Raw genomic sequence first — 22,965 nt, 5'->3', positions numbered from 1 at the left:
GCAGGTTACAAAACCTTTTCTTCACAAAAACCCTATAAGTTGGTGTATAAATATTGTCATTTCCATTTTATTGACAAAGAAATTAAGGCTCAGAAAAGTTAAGGAACTCAACTAAGGTCACACAACAGAGGAATAATAATACCAATAAGCTCAAATTTATATACTTTAAGGTTTGCAAAGCACTTTATCATTCTTAGAATTGGGAGTTGGAAATGAGGTATTCTGACCAAGTTCAGCAGTGATCTTTCCACTATACTATGTTACCACTTCTACATAATGGCCCTTTAAATAACTGCTGCAAAACATAAAAGATATGTCATTAACTTAAGCATCCTATGAGTGACTGTCATTAGGCTACCGTTAGATATCCAAGGAATGCTTTCACGTCAAATATTAGCCAAAACAAATGATAGTAGATATTTTCCTTGCAGAACTAAGATGAAGATGATAGTTAGTGTGAATAGCTTATAGAACTGCAAAGAGTAAGCTGACTGAATAGCTTGAAAGTACAATCCACTCGTGAGATGTTAAACTTCATTCTTACTTTAGGTAAGTTGAAGTTTTTGTTTGCAGAGTTCTGTGAAGTTCTTATGCATTGATATACCTCATCTGCTTTTAAGAAGTCTATTGTTATGATGTGACAGCACACATATGTAAGTATAACTATGCAGTGAAAGAATTTTTATGTAATAAGTTTGGTCCCTTTAGAAAGGAATACCAATTAAATTGTTGTGACAGTGTAGTAGCACAAAGTTCACTTTATTCAAAGAACATAAAAAAGAATCAAGAAAACAAGCTAACGAGTGTAAGGGTAGGGACCAAATGAATTGATCAATCACTCTACCTCACTACCTTAATCAATAAGCAATCACTAAATATTTATTAAGTGCCTACTTAATAAGTAAGCTAGACACTGTGATAAGCACATGTATTAATCAATAAATCAAAGGCACTAAACTAGATTGAAAAGTCCTTAATTTGAAAGGAATTAAAGCTATTTGATGAAATAAAGTGATGCTACATAGAAAGTATATTGGGGAAAAGGTGGTGTCAAGATGATGGAATGAGAGTCAGTATCTTTGCCCAGTTCACCCACTAAACCTCCTCCACAACAACCTAAAAATGTTTTATAACAAATTCCGATCGAGAAAGCCAAGAAAAAGTATAGGGAGTCATTTTAGCAGCCCAGGTAGCTCAGGAAGACAAAAACAAAACAAAACAAAACAAAACAAAACAAAACACAAAACAAAACTGTGTGGACACTGGGGGTAGGATATGGCCAGGAGTGCAGTGTAGCAGCAGCAGCAGTGAGGAATATTCCAGCACCCAGGGACAATAAGGAGGATAAGATTGAACACCAAGCCTAGAGGCACTAAGTCAGAAAGAGATCCCAGTGGACCCCCTACACTAGCACTGGGAACAGGAACACGTGCCATTGGCAACTCTGCTGTTCCATACCCCATTCCAAGTCCCATAGACTAAGGGAGCCCTGGCTGAGTATTGATCAAGAAGCAAGCTCTAGAAACATACACAGCTGGGTGGCTCTGAGTCTAGGAGCAAAGCGGCAGTTCATTTCCAACCTGCAGCCCAGCATGTAATCCTACAGGGGGATAACTAAGGCAGCAAACCAAGATTAAAAGAGAGACAAGTTCAGTGGCTCTGAACCAGCATAATCTCCTGTTAACCCATTGCAGAGCCTTCTCAGGGGCTAACAGTGACTAAGTCCAGCAGCAGTCTATGGAAACCCAATCACACACAAGCCAAAAGACCCAAACCTGGGAAGCTGCAGAGCTCAGACCAAGAGGACAGTGAACAAACCTGTCCCCAGATCATACTACCTGGGGAGCACTAAAAATTTGCAGGTCCCTAAATTGATCTGTAAAAACAGCGGAGGAACAAAAAAGGGCAGAAGCTAATGTCAGACATTGCATTATACATAAAAGTACTTTGGCGAAGTAGAGTCAAGATGGTGGAATGAGAGTCATATTTGCCCAGTACACCCAACACACTTCCTCCACAACAACCTAGAAAATGTGTTATGCCTGATTCTGACTGAGAAAGCCAAGAAAAAGCCACAGGGAGTCATTTTTCCAGCCCAGGGCAACTTAGGAAGACAGACTGAGAGGTATATGCGGACACTGGGGTGGGGTACGGCCAGGAGTGCAGTGCAGTGGCAGCAGCGGTGAAGAACATTTTAGCACCCAGGGACTAACAATGAATAGAAAGACTTCAAAGAACTATGAACAAAACCCACATTGAAAGAATACAGAAGAGGAAACAGAAATAAGTACTATGTATACTGACCAGAGCTTAAGACATTGGGATTATTTCCTTGTATATGGAGACAAAATTCTGCCTATTTCTATGACTATAATGTGTGTATATGCTGTTTTGCCCGCTTGATGTGTTGCATAACAATGAAACTCATGACTGTATCATTTCTCTATGTACCAAGTTTCTAGAGATCCTGAACCCAGGTATATGTGCTTTAACCCAAGTCCCTGAAGCCAAATAAACCAGTAAGTTTTCCTGATAAAGATCTGGTATCTAAGATATATAGAAAACTGATTCAAATATATAAGAATATGGGGCAGCTAGGTGGTGCAGTGGATAGAGCACTGGCCCTGGAGTCAAGAGGACCTGAGTTCAAATTCGGCCTCAGACACATAATACTCACTAGCAAGTCACTTAACACCAACTGCCTCACTAAAAAAAACATATATGTGTATATATATACATATATATGTATATCCACATATACATATATATATGAATAAAAGTCATACTCAAATTAATAAATGGTGAAAGAATATGAAGAGACAGTCTAAGGGAAGAAATCTGAGCAATCAACAACCATGTGAAATAATGCTCCACAGTGTTCATAGTAGAAGAAATGCAAATTCAAAAAACTTTGCAGCTCTACCACATACATATCAGATTGGCAAAGAGAGTGAGAAGAAGAATCACCATTGTTGGAGGAGTTATGGGAGGCCAGGAATACAAACGCACTATTGACAGAGTTGTCCATCTTTCTGACCATTTTGGAAAGCATTTAGAATGATGCCTCTGAAGCTGCTAATTGTGCATGACTTCTGACCCAAGACTGGGAGGCACACACTCAGAGAAACAGAGAAGGACACATATGGACAGACATGTTTACAGCAGCACTTCTTATAGCAAAGAACTGGAAACTAAAGAGGCACCCATCAATCGGGAAGGAGATGGGCACATTAATGGAAAATGATTGTCCTATAAGAAGTGACCAAGGAAATGGATTCAGAGAAACCTGAGAAGACTTGCATGAACTGATTCAGAGTAAAGTAAGCAGAGTCAGGAGAACAAGGCATACAGGAACAACACTAAAAAATTAAAACAAAACAAAGCTTTGAAAGACTTAAGAACCTGAAATGATGACCAGTGATTGATGAGGGCCTGGGCTACTCTCGTCCTCACAGCCAAAGTGATAGACCAGAGGTACAGAGTGAGACCTGTGTTTTAAAGGGACAGAGTCAATGTATAAATTTTCTTTGCTTTAACTATGCTTATTTGTTACAGGGGAGGTGTTTAAAAACTTGGGGTTGGGTGGAGATTTGTTGGGAAGGGAGCTGGAGATAGAGATTCCAAAAACAAGAAGAGAAGGAATGGAGGGTCATGGAAGCATAATTTAAAGACAGAGAAGAAAACAAAACTAAATTCAGAGGAAGAGAATCATGCAGGACAGCTCTGAAACTAACATGTTTAATTTATTATATGCTTTAAAAAAAAGGGAGTATTTGACAGATTCATAGTTTCAAATGCAATCCTCTTTTTCTGGTATTCTTTTGTATATGGAAATGTTGTATTTGTAGGAGTTTTCAAGTTTGGTTCAGAAAAAGATCTTAAATATCATATCTAATGAAAATTTCTGAAACATACACAGAATTTTGATCCATCCTAATAACTTCTATAATGCAAATGAAAGTTAGAGAATCCTCTACTAGAACAACAAAAATCTATGCTACCTAACAATATGAGAATAATATTGCCAAACTGATAAAATGGGGAGAACCCTAGAAGGAGGGGTATGCTAGAGCTAACAGGTTCTTGAGAGCCAATTATTAAATTTTTAATGTGAACATTTAGCAAAGATGACAAATCAGATCTTGATTTACTGTTTAATTAATTGTCTAGACTTTTAAAAATGATGCAGAAAACGTTAATAATGCCGATTAAACTTAAAAGTGTGTCCTTTAAAAGAGCTGGTTGTTAAACATTTACCAACACAGTCCTCTGTATAATGTATAGGTTTTAGAGAATGAGTTATAAAAGGTATACTATTTAGTCCTATTGAGGTCTAACAGAAGGTTCTGAGCTGTCTTTTATACAATTTACTACAAAAATCAGATTTTTACTTTGTGAAGGTAAATTAGGAGAATCCTTTTTTCCCCTTACCTGTAAGGTTGTATTTTATTATTCCCTTCAACTCCAAGTTCCAGTGCTTTTTTAACAACAACTTCATTTTCTTCCGGATAAACTGAACATGTGCAGTAAACAATTGCTTGTACTTTGTTAACTGTATTTAACAGGAAAAAGTGGTCACTGTTCATGTTAACAATCCTATACAAATCTGGTACAACTCAAAATATCTTCATTTCCTATTTCATCTAGAATGGTAACATTGTCCTTAATATCCTTTGCATATAAAGATAACATTGGTATACTATTAAGTTTAATTCAACAAACGTATTTTAAAGTACCTATTAAATATAATCAATCAACAAGCACTTATTAATTAACTACTATGTGCCAGGTACTACGGCAGGAGCAGGGATTAAAAAACAAAACCAAAAACAAAACAATTCCTGCCTTCAAGGAACTTACATTCTTTCAAATAATATAACATGTACACAGAAAATTAGATGCAAAATGTACGCAAATTAATTTGGAGGAACACTAGCAGCTCAAGGGAGCAGGAAAGGCTTCACATAGGCATAGAACTGGAATCTGCATAACTGAACCCATAAGAACTAATGAAGTCGATCAGGAGATGACATACAGTGAGAGAGTATGATGTCATGTAGTCAGGACACAGTGATGAAAAACAACAAAGTTCCTCTTCCCAAGCAGTTTACAGTTTAGCGGCAAGTTCGAGTCAAGCACTGAACTACAATACAAGCATATATGAAGGTTCAGAAGAGCACGAGAAACTCTAAGAGAAGCAGGATGAGGGAAGCCTTCAAGGAGAAAGGGGCACTTGATCTAGGCCTAATTAATTGAATGTGAACTCAAATGTTTTTCTAATTGTGGTAGTAGTAATGCATCGGGAATGAGCCATGGGTACAATCTTATCTCGCCTGATCCCCCTCAGGACCAACATGCATTTTTTGAAAATACTTTATATAATAAAAATATCAACAAATATGGGTGAACAAAATAAAGAATCAAATCCAAAATAAAACCATAATCTCGAATCTAGTCTCATTTTAAGGTAAGAAAAATATGAACATAAAATAATAACAACAATCTGCTCTATGACTTTTTCCTGTCTTTTCATAAGGTTTGCTTGCTATAAGTTTTTTGCATAATCATAATCAATATATATGATACAATTTTACCTTTAAGTAATACTTGAGCTGCATTGCATAAACTTTGATAGTTTTTGCTACCATTATTTTTGAGGTAATCTGTGAGTTTTATAATTTCTTCTTTAACCCAGGTATTGTTCAATAAATTGGGTTTTAAACTCTATATAGACACCTTTCTGGACAGGACACTACATTTACTTTTATCTTTGTTGTAATGATCAGTAAACATGGTATTTATAGTTACATCTAACTCTGTTTCTCTATGACAAAAAGATAAGTATATATTCTATGTGGACTTGAAATAAATTAACTTTCCTTCCTTTTTACATTAAATTATCTCCATATGTCTATTAAATCCATTCTTTTCAATACTCTCTTTATGCTTACAAGTTCGTATTTATCTTTTTATTATTATTATTAATTTATTTTGATTTATCAACAACGACTTCCATAAGCTTTTGAGTTTTAAATTTTTCTCCCCCTCCCTCCCAACATCCTTCCCCAGGATAGCATGCAATCTGACATAGGCTATACATATACATTCTTATTAAACATATTTTCACATTAGTGATGTTGTAAGGAAGAATTAGAACCAATAGGAGGAACCACAAGAAAGAGAAAACAAAACAAAACAAAAAGAAAAAATAGCAAATAGTATGCTTCGATCTGCATTCAAACTCCATAGTTCTTTCTTTGGATGTGGATAACATTTTCCATCATGAGACCTTTGGAGATGTCTTAGATCCTTGCACTGCTGAGAAGGGCTAAGTCTATCAACATTAGTCATCGCACAACATGGCTGTTACCGTGTACAATGTTCTCCTGGTTCTGCTCACTTCACTCAGCATCAGTCCATACAAGACTTTCCAGGTTTTTCTGAAGTCTGCCTGCTCATCATTTCTTATAGCACAACAGTATTCCATTACATTCATATACCACAACTTGTTCAGCCATTCCCCAATTGATGGCATCCTCTCAACTTCCAATTCTTTGCCACCACAAAAAGAGCTGCTATAAATATTTTTGTACATGTGAGTCCTTTTTCTTATTTATCTTTTTGTTTAATTTATGATAGTCTGATAGTAAGGTATTAAAACATGTCCTATATATATGCAAATATATGCATATATATAAACTGTTCTATTTCATCTTGTAAGAACATAAGCTTTTCTTCTATAAATTCACCTGATATTTTACTTTATGCATACATACTAGTAATCAATATGCTTTCATTTTTAATGATACCTTTATACATAATATAATTTCCTTAACTGTCTTCTCAGTGCTTCCTTCTTTTAATTTAACTCTGGCAAATAACAGAAGGGCAGCTGAGTGGTACAGTAGATAGAGCACCAAACCTAGAGTCAGGAAGACTAAGTTCAAATCTGGCCTAGACACTTACCAGCTGTATGACCCTGGTCAAGTCACTTAACTCTGTTTGTCTCAGTTTGCTCACCTGTAAAATGACTTGAAGAAGGAAATGGCAAATCACTCCAGTACCTTTGCCAAGAAAAACCCAAAATGGGGTCAGGAAGAGTTGCACATGACTGCAAGTGACTAAACAACAAGATAACAGAAATGCTACTACAGATTTTCTTCAACTAGTTGCAGCATGATAAATTTTAGCCCACCAAATTTGTATGTATCTTTTTGCATTAGATAAATTTCATGTAGACCAGTGATTCTCAATCTGGAATCCAACGAACCCTAGAGGGCAGTGGAATCAAGCAAGGAGTTCCTGATTTCACAAGTAAATCCATAAATAAGCATACATGCTTTCTGTAGACAATGTCTTAAACTTTATGTATTGTTATTTTTCAAATGTATGTAGGTGCTATTATTAATAAAATGTATACTTCATTTAAGTGTCACTAAATTCAATTAGCCTTTTGTCATTATCTATTATTATAACAGATGACAATTACTATCATATATGGTATCCATAAGATTTTTTTGAACATTAAAAAAGTTGGGTACCATTGCTATAGAACATTTCATTTTTGTTTTAATATGGCTAATGTGGAAATTTGTTTTGCATGACTTCATATTTGTAATGAGTTTTCTATTTCTTGCCTTCCCAATGGGCAGGGGAGGTGTTGGTTGGAGTGAAAGAATTTAGAACAAAAAAATTAATTTAAAAAATTGAATTATGTTTTTTAAAAAGAAATTTTTATAAAATTCTTTTCCTTTTTATACTGGAGGTCATGTCATTTTACATTCCCCTTCTGCAAATGATATGCTGGACTTCTACCATTCTTTGTTAAATTGTTATTCAATTTTTAGATGAGAACATAAGCATTCTTATTTTATAACTTCTATTTGTAAGTCAAAGAATACTAAAGAGAACTCCCAATTTTACATTAAAGCTTGTGTGTCTTTAAAACTCCACACCACCCCACCTTTGTAAAAGTTCTTCACCTTATCTTCTCCCCTCGCAATCCTCAATGACCTGCATTTTCTTTTTTTTATTTATAGCATTCCCTTAATTGAAAAATCTAATTTCTTTTCATTTTATCTGTTGTTATTCTTTTTTCAATCCCAATTATATAATTCAATACTTTAGCCAAGATAATAGTGTAATAATTTGCGATCATTTTCTACAGGCTCTTACATTAAGGTAACAATTAATCACAGCTGAAAAGTATATATTATTCTAAATACTTAACTCTTCAAGGTCTCTCTATCTCAGTTCCAAAGACTTTTTGGGGGGCATGACTTTTTTTTTCCTCCAGGAATTCTTTAAGCTTCTCTTGTTTTTTTGTTTTTTTTTCAAATATCCTTTAAATGTACTTTGGTTTGCTGGTAAAAAATAAGTGAAGTTGAAGAAGGCCCATGTTTTTTAATTTTATTTATTAAAAGTTATTTCAATAAAATTTTATTTTATTAAAATTATTTATTTTATTTTATTAAAATTTTATTTATTAAAAGTTATTTCAAAAAGTTATTTCAAAAAAAGTTTTATTTATTAAAGTTATTTCAATTTTAGGGATCACTTTTCTTTGAGAAAAATCTCGTTAACTCTGTAAGAGATTTTTTTAAAAAAATCAATCAAAAGACATGTGTATATCTAATATGTATGCCAAGCACTGAGCTAGGTGCTTGGGAATGAAAAGCCAAAAATAAAATAATCTCTGTACTCAATGAGTTTATAAGTAAAACCTTTCTTTCCTTCTGGAAATTGGGAAGTTTTTTTTTCTTTTTCAGAGTTTTGAAGTCTGATGAATGATGTGCAAATTTAATTTCTCTTTGTCAGGGATTATATGGATGCTGTCTCTTTGCAGAATGTTGCTTGGTGGTGTTTTTTTATGGTTCTGATAGGTTTTGTCATATAATTTCCAAAAATAAAACAATCAGATCCTTTTTTTAAAAAAAACGATTTCTGGGACTCCACTAATTCTAAGGTTTCCTTTCCACTAAATCCATCACTTTGAATCTTCCCAATCTTTTTTTCCACTTGAGTTATTTGGAATTTGTTTCAACTACTATCTGTCATTTAACTTCTACTGTGTTAATCATTTTGGTTGTATCCACTAGTATTTTCAGACTCACTTGCTTTTTTATTATGCACTTTGCAGAATTCTGTCATAATCTCACAAAATTTTAGCTACATTGCTTTTCCTTGAATTTTGCCCAAGTTTATATGTGTATGTGTTCAGTTCTATTTTAAATTTTTCTGATTTTATTGAGATGATTTCAGTTCTTTAGTTCCTTTGGTATGTCGGTTTCAAGTTAGTCATTTCTTACAGGGTTGGGTTTTGTTTTGGGTTTTTGTTTTTTTTTTTTTTTGCTTTGTTTCTGATGTCTTTTTCTTAATGTTTCAATGTGCCTTTCTTCTGCTGTTTTGCCTTCTCTTACAGGATGCGCCATCTTTTGAGGTCCATGTCCCTTGGCTTTTTACATAAACCTTCCAATACCCTTTATTTAATATGAAACAAAATGCCAAGGACATGCTATGCATACATCCATAAAAAAATAAAATAAAGAGATGAACTTTTCTTCTCTAAAAGAATACCAAAAATATTGATTTTGGAAGTCAATTTGTAATTTCTGAAATATTTCAACAGTATAATATATTTAGCAAATATCCCCCCAAACCCAATGACAAGTTTCTTATACCCCTTGGAGTACATCTAGCCCCCACAGAGGATGTTGAGAACTCTTACTCGATTATTATTATCTTCTTTGGTTTGTTCATCTTTTCATTGAGTTTCATTTCCCTTTTGAGAATTTCTAGCAATTCTGTTTGGGCAATTCTATTGTTATTTTTGAGGAGGATCATAAAGAGACAGGCTCACTTGCAACTGCTTACTCCATCATCTTCCCTGAAGTTCCATACATATTTCCTATATGGCTATTCCAGGATTAGGATGTTGTCTGAGACCACAGAACATTAAGTCTACCTGAATCATAAGAGAATCATAACTCAACTTCATTAGCAACACACTGCATCAACTAAGGTACCGAAAGACAAACCTCTACATATAAATTAAAAAGTGACTATATCACATGACATATTTGATAATTAAAACAGGATTACTAAAAGCCCTTTGTAGATGGCAGGATTTTAGTGGGCTCTGAGACACTGTTCCCACCTGGAAACCCCAAGGCAGAGGATATAGGGCTGAAGTTTACAAACACACAATGAGTTGTTGTTGTTGTTCAGTCTTTCAGTCATGTCTGACTCTTCATGACTCCATGGACCATAGCACACCAGGCCCTTCTATCCTCTACTATCTCCCAAAGTCTGGTCCAAGTTCATGTTTTTTGTTTCTATGAATAGTCTGAGTTAATATTTTAAAGTATTGACTGATTTGATCTCCCTGCTGTCCAAAGGACTCTCAAAAGTTTTCCAGCAGGCTCAATTCCTACTGCTTACAAACATATCTACATTCTCCCCATAAAAAGAAAAACAAAAAACAACCCATCACCTGACTTTTCCAAAATACTATTGCTCTATATCTCTTTGTGAGTTTTGTGGCCAAACTCACCGAATAGGTCATCTACAATAGGTGCCTCCTCTTTCTCTCCTCTCCCTCCCTCCCTAACCCCTTCAAATCTGGCTTCCTAACATAATTCTGATTTACTCAACAGAACTGCTCTTTCCAAAGTTAGCAGTGATCTCTTAATTGCCAAATTCAATGGCCTTTTCCAATCTTTATTCTTCCTAATCTCTCTGAAGCTATTGATTGCTCTCTTATCCTTAATACTCTTTTCTCTCTAGGTGTTTTGGACACCACTTTCTCCTTGTTCTCTTCCTATCAGTCCACTCCTTCAATATCCTTTGCTAAATCCTTACCCACATCATGCTTACTTACCATGGATGTCTCACAGGTCTTTGTCCTGAACCCTCTTCCCTTTTTCCCCTAGACTATTTTACTTGTTGATCACCATGGACTTAATTATCATCCCTATGCTGATAATTCTATTAATATCTATGCTGATAAATGCTGATCCACCTATCTATCCCTAACCCCTCTGCTGATCTCCAATATCACAGTTCCATTTGTCTTTTAGACATCTTAAACTCTCTCTACTTTCTAATTTCCTTATTACAGTGGAAAGCTATACCATCTCCTCAGTCCCTCATGCTTGCAACCTAAGTGTCCAATGGCCAAAAACTTCTATAGAAATCTCACTCAAATTTATTTTTAAGATTTATTCTCTACTAAATAAATAGTTGGAAAGAACTTTGAACAAACATTCGAAAACTGTTATAACTTTATTTATCAGCAAAAAAAAAAAAAAGTTTTCCAGTACAATTTGAAAGCATTGATTCTGCCACGCTCAGCTTTCTTTATAGTCCAACTCCCACAACCATAGATTGCTACAGGAAAAAACATAGCTTTGACTATATGGAACTTTTTCAGCAAGGTGATATCTCTGCTTTTTAGTAAATACTGTCTAGATTTGTCATAGCTTTCCTTTAAGGAACAAGTGTCTTAATTTCATGGCTGCAGTTGCTGTCTGCAGTGATCTTTGAGCCCAAGAATATAAAATATGACACTGCTTCCATTTCTTTTCCCTCTATTTGCTGGGAAGTAATGGGACCAGTTGCCAAGATCTTGGTTTTTTTTTTTTTAATGTTAAGTTTCAAGCTAGCTTTTTAACTCTCTTCTTTCACCCTCATCAAGAGGTTTCTTAATTCTTCTTCACTTTCTGTCATCAGACTGGCATATCTCAAACTGTTAATATTATTTCTCCTGGCAACATTAATTCTGGCTTTTGATTTGTCCATCATGGCCTTTCATATGAGGTATTCTGCATATAAGTTAAATCAATAAGGTAGACAATATACAACCTTGTAATCCTTTTCCAATCTTAAATCAATTAATTGTTCCATATTTGGTTCTGACTGCTCCTTCTTGGCCACATATGGGTTTATAAATCTAATGAATGTTGCCAATTTGGTCTCCAGTTTCTCTGCCTCTTGGAAAACCAGCCTGCTCTTCTGGTAATTCTTGAAGCCTAGTTTATAGAATCTTAAACATAACCTTGCTGGCATGTTAAATGAGCACAAATATTTGGTAATTTGAACATTTTTTAACATTGCCCTTCTTTAGGACTGGGATTTAAACGGATCTTTTCCAATATAGTGACCACTGTTGAGTTTTCCAAATTTGCTGGCGTACGGAGTGCAGCACTTCAAGAGTGCTTTAGGACTGTGTAAAGCTTTTCTTTTGGCTTCAAAGTATATAATTAATCTGATTTCAATGTTGAGTATCTGGTGATGTCCATGTGTAGAGTCAACCAGTGAGTTATGTTGACAAAACTCTATTAGTCTCTTCCCTGCTTCATTTTGTACTTCATTTTGCATTTTATACTCTTGCTTGTTATTCCAATTATCTTTTGATTTCCTTCTTTAGCATTGCAATCCCCTATGATGAATGTGGCATCTTTTTTGGTGTTATTTCTAGAAGATGTTGTAGGGTTTCATAGAACTGATCAGCTTTGGCCTCTTCAGCATCAATGATGGGAGCATAGACTTGTATTACTGTGATCCTGAACAGTTGGCCTTGGATTTGAACAGATACCATTCTGTCATTTTTGAGATTGTACCCCAGTACTGCTTTTCTCACCCTTTTCTTGACTATGAGGGTTACTCCATTTCTTCTAAGGGATTCTTGCCCACAGTTATATATGTAATGATCATCTCAATTAAATTCACTCATTCCTGTCCATTTGAGTTCACTAATACCCAAGATGTGGATGTTTAGACTTTCCATCTCCTGTCTGACCACATCTAGCTTACCTTGGTTCATAGATATCACATTTCAGGTTTCTATGCAATGCCGATCTTTGCAGCACTGGACTTGGCTTTCATCACCAGACACATCCACAGCTGATCTTCCTTTCTACTTTGGCCCAGTCACTTCATTAGTAGTGGAGCTACATGTAATTGTCTTCTACTCTTCCCCAGTAGTGTGTTGGACATCTTCTAACCTGAGGGGCTCATCTTCCAATGTCATATATTTTATCCTTTTAATACTGTCCATGAGGTTTTCTTGGCAAAGATATTGGAGTGGTTTGCCATTTCCTTCTCACTCAATGGATCATCTTTTGTCAGAACTCTCCACTATGACCTGTCCATCTTAGGTAACCCTGCATAGCATAGCTCATAGTTTAATTAAACTAAGCAAGCCCCTCTGCCACAATAAGGCAGTGATGGGGGAGGCAGGGTACATAATGAGTAAAAAGGGTAAATAGACATATCTCAATCTTCATCTTTTTTGCACCAACCAAGTTAAATTTGTCACTGTTAGATGCCAGTCTGATTTTCAGGGAAAAGGCAAGACAGCACCCAATTTAAAAATCTTAGAGGGTAGGTAGCACAGTGGATAGAGCACTGGCCCTGAATCCAGGAAAACCTTAGTTCAAATCCAGCTTCAGACTCTTACTAGCTATGTGACCCTGGGCAAGTCACTTAACCCCGACTGCCTCCAAAACAAAATCTGACCTAGAAAACTATTATCCCCAGCTATAACACTTTACTCTAAAATACACCACCTACTTGCCTAACCACTTTAAGATCCAATTCAAGCCCACCTCTTCAAAACAATCTTCCTTGATAACTTCAGCTCCCTTCTCTCAACTCCTAAAATAGTCAGACTGCTCCCAAGGAACTCATACTCTAATAGGGTTAGATCACACATACAGGAAATTTCAGCTGCAAATCAGCATATAACATGGGTCAGCATATCATACCAAAGACCATTTGTGCTATAATTAGTTCTCTATAACTGCACCACCTAGCTGTTCCCTCTACCTACTCTTTGATAAATGGTACTAAATGGGAACAAATATATAATCATCTAATGATTTCATTCAAATCCAGAAGTTAATAATTAATTAGATTAGGAAGTTAAACTCAAAGACTAAAAGACTAAAAATAAAATGATTTGGTGATGGATAGTAAACACTTTTTAGTGCTCACCAAAACTACAGTAACATTGCATTTATATGGAGATTACTCTTACAGTAGCCTCAATGCTGTTAAAGATAGCCCTAAACCTAGAGGTAGGCAAAAACAAGGTATATAAGCAAACAAAATAGTTGTCTAAAATTCCCTACACTGAACCATATACTTTGGCTCATTCTTAGGATCTTGATATATTATTTAATATAATCATTTTAGCACACGTGTGTATTTTCACGAACTGATCTTCCTAGAAGATTCAAAGTAGCAAACTAGACAAAGACTAGAAGGAAGAGGTTATTTTTTTTAGAAACAGGCATAAAACCTGCAGAAGAAGAAAGAGCTTATAGCAAAGAGAACAATTATTTCTTTATAGTACAAAAATTGATGTTTCATCATGAGGAATCCTTAGTCATCAAGAGGAGATAAATTTATTAAGTATCTTATGTCTAAAAAGGTAGATTTTTATATATACATAGGTGTATGTGTAATGTATACATCTGTGTATATGTAACTACATTTTAGAATGTTTTTATCATTATGATTAAATACAATTATGGTCATGATTAAATATATTTATTAAATATATATAATTAAATATAAAATTTGACATTTAAAGAGATAAGTTCAAAAGTTAGGAAAACTCATTTATATGTAGAACACCTTGACGATATGGATAAATGAGGTATCAGTATAAGGTAATGAGGTATATATTTGGGGGAAGAACAAGATTGATATGAAAGCTAACTTACACTGCATTGCATGTTTTAGTTGTTTATATTGCTGTTCAGCAAGAACATTAAGTTTATCTTTTGCAATGGAGCCTTGAGAGTGATCTTTAAGCAATTCTGCATCTAAATAGGAAAAGGAAACAATGCATTTAATACATTTTAGATATTACCAGCATTTAATTATAATTATTTCATCTACAAATTAAAGTTTTTTCAGGTAGAACATGTGTCCAAAGTTATAGTACTTCTAATTCCCCAGTAAATAATTTTTTTCCTTTGAGATTCTAAGAAATTACTCTAGGCAAACCATGTAAAAATAGCTGATACATATATAGCATTTTATGGTTTGAACTAGTGCTTCACATCCCTTTTAAGCGTGTTCCTCACAACTGCATCATTGTCTCCAGCTCATAGATGATGACCCTGAGGCTCAGAGGGGTGAAATGTCCTGCTCCAGGTCCCCTGGGTCTAGCTTCAGTCACCTTCTCAAACATGGAACACATCCACAATCTTGCCTGCCCTCCTCCTTTTGGAGGCATGCTAAATAACTTTCTCTGTACTATTTCAGCATCCTGGCATAAAGGAAAGAACACTGGAGGTAGAATCTAGTGGAACAGCACTGCTACTTACTACTGGTGTGACCTTGAGTATTTAATAAATCAATCATCATTTTTTTCTTCCCAAAACTCATTTTTTCATCTATGCTGTTATACTCACATTCTAATCCCACTTATCAAAGTACCAGATATTTTCCTTTAACTACATCATCTACTGCCTCAATTACATTCTTAAATAATATAAAATTTTCATCAATGGATAGTTTAAAATAATTAAAACAGGATTTTCCCAGTAATCCTGTAGATCAATTAACTTTACATGGATATCAAAGGAGTATACAGGATGTCCATCAGTTACCTTTGGCTCTTGCTACAACTCCTTTTCTAGTCATATGTTCTTGTTGTTAAGTCATTTTTCTGACATGTTTAATTCTTTGTGACCCCATTTGGGGTTTTCATGGCAAAGATATTGGAGTGGTTTTCCATTTCCTTTTCCAGATCATTTTAAAGATGAGAAACTGAGACAAACAGGGTTAAGTGACTTATCCAGGGTCATACAACTGGCAAGTGTCTGAGGCTAGATTTGAACTCATGAAGATGAGTCTTCCTGATTCCAAGGCCCAGTGCTCTATCCACTGCACTACTTAGTTGCCCTATAGTTCCAAACACATATTTCTCTGATAACATATTTTATACCATGTATCATCACTGACCTTTCAGTTACATGTTTCTTTAATTCTTTGGGATTGTCCAAACCTCATAGCTACATAGGATCTAAGTTAAAAGTGTGAAAAGACCAGCTCTATGGGCTTTTCTTTCAATGGAATTATCATAATCTGAATTATAGGCATTCTTTACCCATCTCCTTGTTTTTTTCTGTATGGATAATTAGGCCAAATTATTTTGAGTGATTATCTATCTCATTTACGAGACTCAGCAGTTTTTTGGGATTTGATGAATTTAGTACAATGCCATTAGTAAATATGAACATCTGAAGGACCTCATCTCTCCAGGGAATCCATCTTTCATGGACTTTGTTCTTGATCTCTTTCATGACAATGGCAAATACATACATCTTCCCTGATGTATGCCTGACTTAATAATCACTGGGTTATGTAACAAAGCTATTTATACTATTATATCTATCAAGGAATCTTGTAAAATCTTAACATATACATGAGAGATACTTTATTGATAGAAATCCTTGAGAATAACATCTTGCTCCACCAAATTAAATTTTTCATAGTCAACAAGAATAAGCACAATAGAATTGTATTATATGCACCTTTCAGTCAGTTTTGTGACTATGAAGATATGGTCTGCTGTAGAATATTCTTTTCAAAAGCCTGCAATATTCCCTTCTCATACCTTCATTAAGGATGCCACTAACATGTATAGTTTATACTCATAGAAATATTTTATGGAGATAGGAAAGTAGGAATATCAGTTAGTACTTATTTGGAATAACTGATTTTTTTTCTAAATGCTTGGTACCCAGCCCCTCATTTAGATATCTTGGGAATTAATCACTCCAAGTCCTCACAATTGTATCACTCCTGGCAAAGCTGTCTTCTATGTATTCTTGGGGGAAAAAACTAGATTAAACCATTTGTACTTTATTCAGTGCCATTTCTATTTCCACATGTAACAAATTAAGGACTATGATAACTATTAGTATACAGAAGTAGTGATTCCAATGGATCTCTGATGGAGAAGAGTTTGTTATCATAACCTGACAGATCTTTTCCATTTTTTTCCCTATTTGCTGTCTTCTTGTAGGATCATCCCTAAATTCTCTAAGAGTAATATGGTTTAACTGGGTATCTAAACAAGCTTTCAATAAACTAGCTTCTTTCTATCACTACTCATTGAGATTATAAATTGCTTATAACTTTCTATCACTTACCTCCCATAAGACACAAAGGAAAAGTATGGGGAAGAGAACAAGCATTTATTAAATGCCTACCACGTGCCAGGCATTGTGCTAAAAACAATTACCTTCGTTCTCATTTAAAATAAATTCTATTGGGTTGCTAACACCCAGTCCAGAGCAACGAGGCAGCAGAAGAATAACTTTAACTTTCTGTAACCTTTGATCTTTTGCTTCAATGTCAGTAAAATTTTCATGCAGCAGCTCAATGTCTGATAGAAATGGAAAACATAAGAAAAATGGTTATAAAAGCAATGCTAAAAGATGCTCATTATGACCTCTATTATTCAATATTGTAGCTATAGTAACAAGAAAAGAAAAGGAAGTTGAAGGAATTAGAATAGGTAATGAGGAAACAAAACTATGACTCTTTGAAGATGATATGATGATATGATGATATACTTAGAGAATCCGCTAAAAAACTAGTTGAAATAATTAACAATTTTAGCAAAGTTGCAGGATGTAAAATAAACTCACATAAATAATCAGCATTTCTATATATTACCAACAAAGTCCAGCATCAAGAGATGGAGAAATTCCATTTAAAATAATTGTAGACAATATAAAATACTTGAGAGTCTACCTGCCAAGACAAACCCAAGAACTATTTGAACACAATTACAAAATACTTTTCACACAAAGTCAGATCTAGACAATTGGAAAAACATCATTTGCTCATGGGTAGAACAACCCAATATAGTAAAAATGACAATTTTACCAATGACATACCAAACTACCAAAAAATTACTTTATAGAGCTAGAAAAAATAACAAAATTCACCTGAAAAAGTAAAAATTCAAAAATATCAAGAGAATTAATGAAAAAAATATGAAGGTAGCCCAGCTATACCAGATCTCAAACTGTATTATAAAGCAGTAATCATCAAAACAATCTGGTACTGGCTAAGAAATAGAATGGTGGATCAGTGGAATAGATTAGGTGCACAATACACAGTAGTGAATGACCATAGTAACCTAGTGTTTGAAAAACTCAAAAGACCTAAGTTTTGGGGACAAGAACTCATTATTTGACAAAAACCCCTGGGAAAACTGAAAAACAGTTTGGTAGAAACTAAGTATTGACCTTACACCATATACTAAGATAAGATCAAAATGGCTACATGATTTAGATATAGAGGATGATACCATAAACAAATGTTAGGAGAGCAAGGAATAGTGTACCTGTCAGATCTGTGGAGAAGGGAAGAATTTATGACCAAATAAGAAACAGAGAGCATTAAGAGATGGAAAATGGGTCATTTTGATTATATTAAATTTAAAAGGTTTTGCACAAACAAAACCAATGCAGCTGAGATTAGAAAGAAAGCAGAAAGCTGGGGAAAATATTTTTACAGTAAGTATATCTGATAAAAGCTTCATTTCTCAAATATATAGAGAACTGAGTCAAATTTACAAGCATACAAGGCATTCCCCAATTGAAATGGTCAAAGGATGAGAATAGACAGTTTTCAGATAAAGAAATCAAATCTATCTATAGTCATATGAAAAAATGGTCTAAATCACAATTAAAGAAATGCAAATAAAAGCAACTTTTGAGGAACCACCCCACACCTACCAGATTGGCTTATATGACAGAAAATGAAAATGATAAATGTTGGAGGGAATGTGGGGAAATTGTGACACTAATGCACTGTTGGTGGCATTGTGAATTGATCCAACCATCCTATAGAGCAATTTGGAACTATGCCCAAAGAGTGATAAAACTGTGCTTACCCTTTGATCCAACAATATCACTAGTAGGTCTGTGTCTCAAAGAGATAAAAAAAAAAGATAAAAAATATCCCATCAATTGGGGAATGGCTGAACAAGTTGTGATATATGATCACAATGGAATATTATTGTGTTATGAGAAATAATGATAATTTCATAAAAACATAGAAAGACTTATATGAACTGATGCAAAGTGAAGGGAACAGAAACAGGAAAATCTCATTGTACACAGTAACAGCAATATTGTACAATAATCAACTGTGAATGATTTAGCTAATTTCAGCAATACAATGATCCAAGACAATTTCGAAGGATTCATGATGAAAATGTTATCCACATCCAGAAGAACTGATGGAGTCTGAATGCAGTTTGAAGCATACTATTTTTCACTTTATTTTTTCCTGTTTTTTTTTTCTTTTGGTCTGCATCTTCTTTTACAACATGACTAATATGGAAATATGTTTTGCATGATTACATGTGTATAACCTATAACAAATTGCTTACTGTCTCAGGGAGGGATTAGGAAAGGAATAGAATTGAAAATTCAAAATTTTTAAAAATGAATGTTAAAAATTGTTTTTACATGTAATTGAAAAAAAATAAAATATTATTCAAAATAAAAGCATACTAAAGAATAATAATGGCATTCAATTGTACCCATTTAACTGCTAGTTTTTGTACTCCACCCACCAAATCCTTACTGTTAAATAAATTAAAATTAGTTGTATATTATCATTATCAACACACATATATACATATGTGTGTATATAGATATATATATGTACATGTAGATCTGTGTTTGTGTGTGTGTGTGTGTGTGTGTTTTGGACAGGGATACAAAGAGAACTTTATCTTGTAGACTAGCTGGGAAGAAAAGATATATGTGTAAAAAGATATAACACTAGAATGTAGCATATGCTAAATGAAAGGTACTAGACCAGGTGTGGCGAACCTGTGGCCTCGAGGTCACATGTGGCCCTGTAGGTCCCCAGATGAGGCCCTTTGAGTGAATCCTAACTTTATGGAACAAATCCTTTAAACCTGGACTCAATCAGAGGGCCACACCTGAAGATCATATGTGGCCTCGAAGCTGCAGGTTCCCCACCCCTGTTCTAGACAATACAGGAGTTCAAAGGAAGAGATCACAGTGAACTGGGACAGTTGATGAAGAATCCATAGAGATAAGACCTAACTTGAATCTTGAAGGAAAAATAAGACTTAAGTTCAAATCAACTCTACAAACATTTTTTAAGCCTACCAACATGAAAGGCATAGAGATAGGAGAGAGAGAAAAAAAGACATAGCAAGCAGAAGTGTCATATGAATTGATATAAAAACCATGTAGTAAGCCCTCAGTAGATATTCGTTGAATGAGTGGAAGTTACATACAGCAGATGTTTCAAGAAGAGGAGAGAAAACAGGAACTAGGTCAAAGTTTGGACTTATCCTTTTAAGAGAACATTTGAGGGGTATATAACAGCAATCTTCAAGTATGTGAAGGGTTGTCAGATGGAAAAGTTATTAGATTTGTTCTGTTTGACACCAGAGAGCAAAAGTAAGGGCATATATGGATGTTTCAGAAAGGCAGATGTGAAGTAATATATGCAAAAACTTCTTAATAATTAGAGCAATATGAAAGTATAATGGGCTTTTTAGCCATCATTCCTATTTGAGCATGGAGTGATATTTGAAAAGGAGTGTTTTGAGGAGGTTAAGCCCAAAAGTTCATCTCATACCCACAGACTTGAAAGGTATATGATCTGCTTCTCTGATTTTTTATGGTAGGATCTTTAATATTCAGGTGATGTATCCATTTTTAATTTGTGGTGTATTGCGTAAGATGCTAGTATAAACCTAATTTTTGTCAAACTACTTTCCAGTCTTCCCAGTAGTTATCATCACAAAGAGTCCTTCCAACAGTAACTGGTGTTCTTGGATTTATTGCACACTGGGCCACTCTTTTTCATTGCTTCTGGTTCTTGTTTATCTAATCTATTCCATCAATTTACTTTCCTGCTTTTTAATAAGAACTAAATTGTTTTGATGATTATTGCTAGTCTTAAAAGGTTACCTCTTCCTTCTTCTTTGCTTTTTTTTTTGCATTTTCTTTAAGTTTCTAGACCTTTTGTTCCTTTCCAAATACATCCTGCTTCTTTTTTTTAATCTAGCTCTATTAAGTATCCTTTTGGTAACTTGATTAGCCTTATAATTGGCCTTATAATAACAGATTGAGTAATAAATCTATTAACAGAGGTAGTATCATCATTTTAACTAGCACAAACCAACCATCTAGTGCAATTATTTGTCTTCTTTATTTTGTAGTTTTATTTATATAAATATTTCATGTGTCTTAGTAGGTTAGCTCACAAATACTTTATACATTTTTGGTTATTTTGAATGGAATTTATCTTATTAGCATTTCTTCTTGGTACTATACAGAAATGCCAAATCTTTCGTGGATCTATTTTGTGTCCAGCTATCTTTCTGAACCTATCATCTTGATAAGCTTCTTCTAATTATACCATCATACCATATACCCCCAGCAAATAGGGATAATTTTGTCTCCTTGGTAGTGTTTACACCTTTAAAATAATACTGAAGAGAGAGAATACCACTGCTTTATTTTCATTTGTTTTGGAAAAGCTTTTAATGTTTCTCTATTTCAAATAAAGTCATTTATGTCTTTGAACATATTAAAGAAAGGATCCTTACATGCTTAATATTTTTAGGGTTTTTAACATGAGACCATAACATAAAGGTTTCCTCTACAAATGATGAAATAATCAAATGATTTTATTATTCTTGTCATTTAGATGATTAATTATACTATTTATTTTCCTAATGCTGAACTATCCCTACACTGTAGCTATTAATCCATCTAAGTTTATAGCAAAATATTTCCTGGATATGTTGTTATAATTCCCTAGCAAATTTATTTAAAAATTTTGCATCGATATTGAGGACTACACTCAGGGCGTGCTGGAACTAGTTCGAACCAGCTTGCAAGAGCCAATGGTTAAATTCCTGGTGCAAGCATTTACATCTTAGAAATCAGCAAATGCTACAAACCAGGGCTGGATTTATTGTTTTGTTGATTATCAAAACAGGGGTTGGTCAACCCTAACCCAGAGGCCAAATTCAACCATCCTGCCTGGTTTTGTATTCCTCTGAACTAAGAATGGTTTTTACCTTTTAATTAAAACTATTTAAAAAAAAAAATTCCAGTCTTCCAACTTTAGCCACTACAGGTTTTAATGATAGATGAAGGTCCAATGCACATGCTAGATAGACAGTGCCCGCAGAATTGTCCTAACAGGAGCTATCGCATTGGCTTGCACCCTTCAGCCCTGGAGTTGAAAGCTGCTAGGAGAAAGGACAGTGTTAAATATCCATCAGTTTCTCTAATGGAAGCCAAGCGCTTTGCTATACCATGTGGGGAGGCAACAGCGTGTGCATGATATGCCCTCCTCACTTTAAGCTTCTGAACAAATCTGGTTTGACACTGGCTGAATGTTACCTTGAGGTTTTCTCCGGGAATCATGAATCTCATTGCCTTCCAGTATGTACCATATATGCACAGTTATATTTTGTTCATTTCACAAATCTGATGCTGCACGTTGCTTTTCTTTTTAAATGTGTATGTGTCCACTGTTTGAGAGTAACTTTACAAAGTGATATTTAAGAAAAATAATTTTTAAAAAATTCAGTAAAAAAAAAAAAAAACATTTCTAGCTCACGAGCCATAAACAGGCAGAGGAAATGGATTTGGCCCATGGGCCAGTTTGCCAATCCTGGTCTAGATTTAGGAAAGTAATGGAGAAAATGCTAATAACACATATTAAATTTAAAAGTGTGTTCTGTTTGGAGAGCTAGTTGTTAAACATTTACCAGCACACCCCTGACTACATTATTCTTTGCCTTCTCTATGAAGGAAAGTTCCCTTCTGATGAATTCAGGGTAATATGGAGAAATTTATATGAATTTATTCAGAAAGAAATAAGCAAAACAAAAATAATATAATCAATAAATATTTAATACCC

The 22,965-nt window shown here is 34.5% G+C and overlaps 1 protein-coding gene across 1 annotated transcript in view; it reads right to left on the bottom strand.

The window, feature by feature from the left end:
- The window catches only part of NSUN7 (NOP2/Sun RNA methyltransferase family member 7), a 76,551-nt gene that overhangs the window by 12,653 nt on the left and 40,933 nt on the right, over positions 1-22,965 (bottom strand). Inside the window, exons 8-10 of the mRNA XM_027836407.1 lie at positions 17,264-17,407; positions 14,730-14,831; positions 4,432-4,552 (exon numbers count right to left, since the gene is read on the bottom strand). Coding sequence (XP_027692208.1) covers positions 4,432-4,552; positions 14,730-14,831; positions 17,264-17,407 — 367 coding nt within the window. The remainder of the gene's footprint in view (positions 1-4,431; positions 4,553-14,729; positions 14,832-17,263; positions 17,408-22,965) is intronic.

The sequence above is a fragment of the Vombatus ursinus genome, unplaced genomic scaffold (assembly GCF_900497805.2).
Source record: "Vombatus ursinus unplaced genomic scaffold, bare-nosed wombat genome assembly UNPS02014818.1, whole genome shotgun sequence".
Classification (NCBI taxonomy): Eukaryota; Metazoa; Chordata; class Mammalia; order Diprotodontia; family Vombatidae; genus Vombatus; species Vombatus ursinus.
Note: the sequence above shows the minus strand (reverse complement) of the source record. Positions and strands in the feature narration are given on the sequence as shown.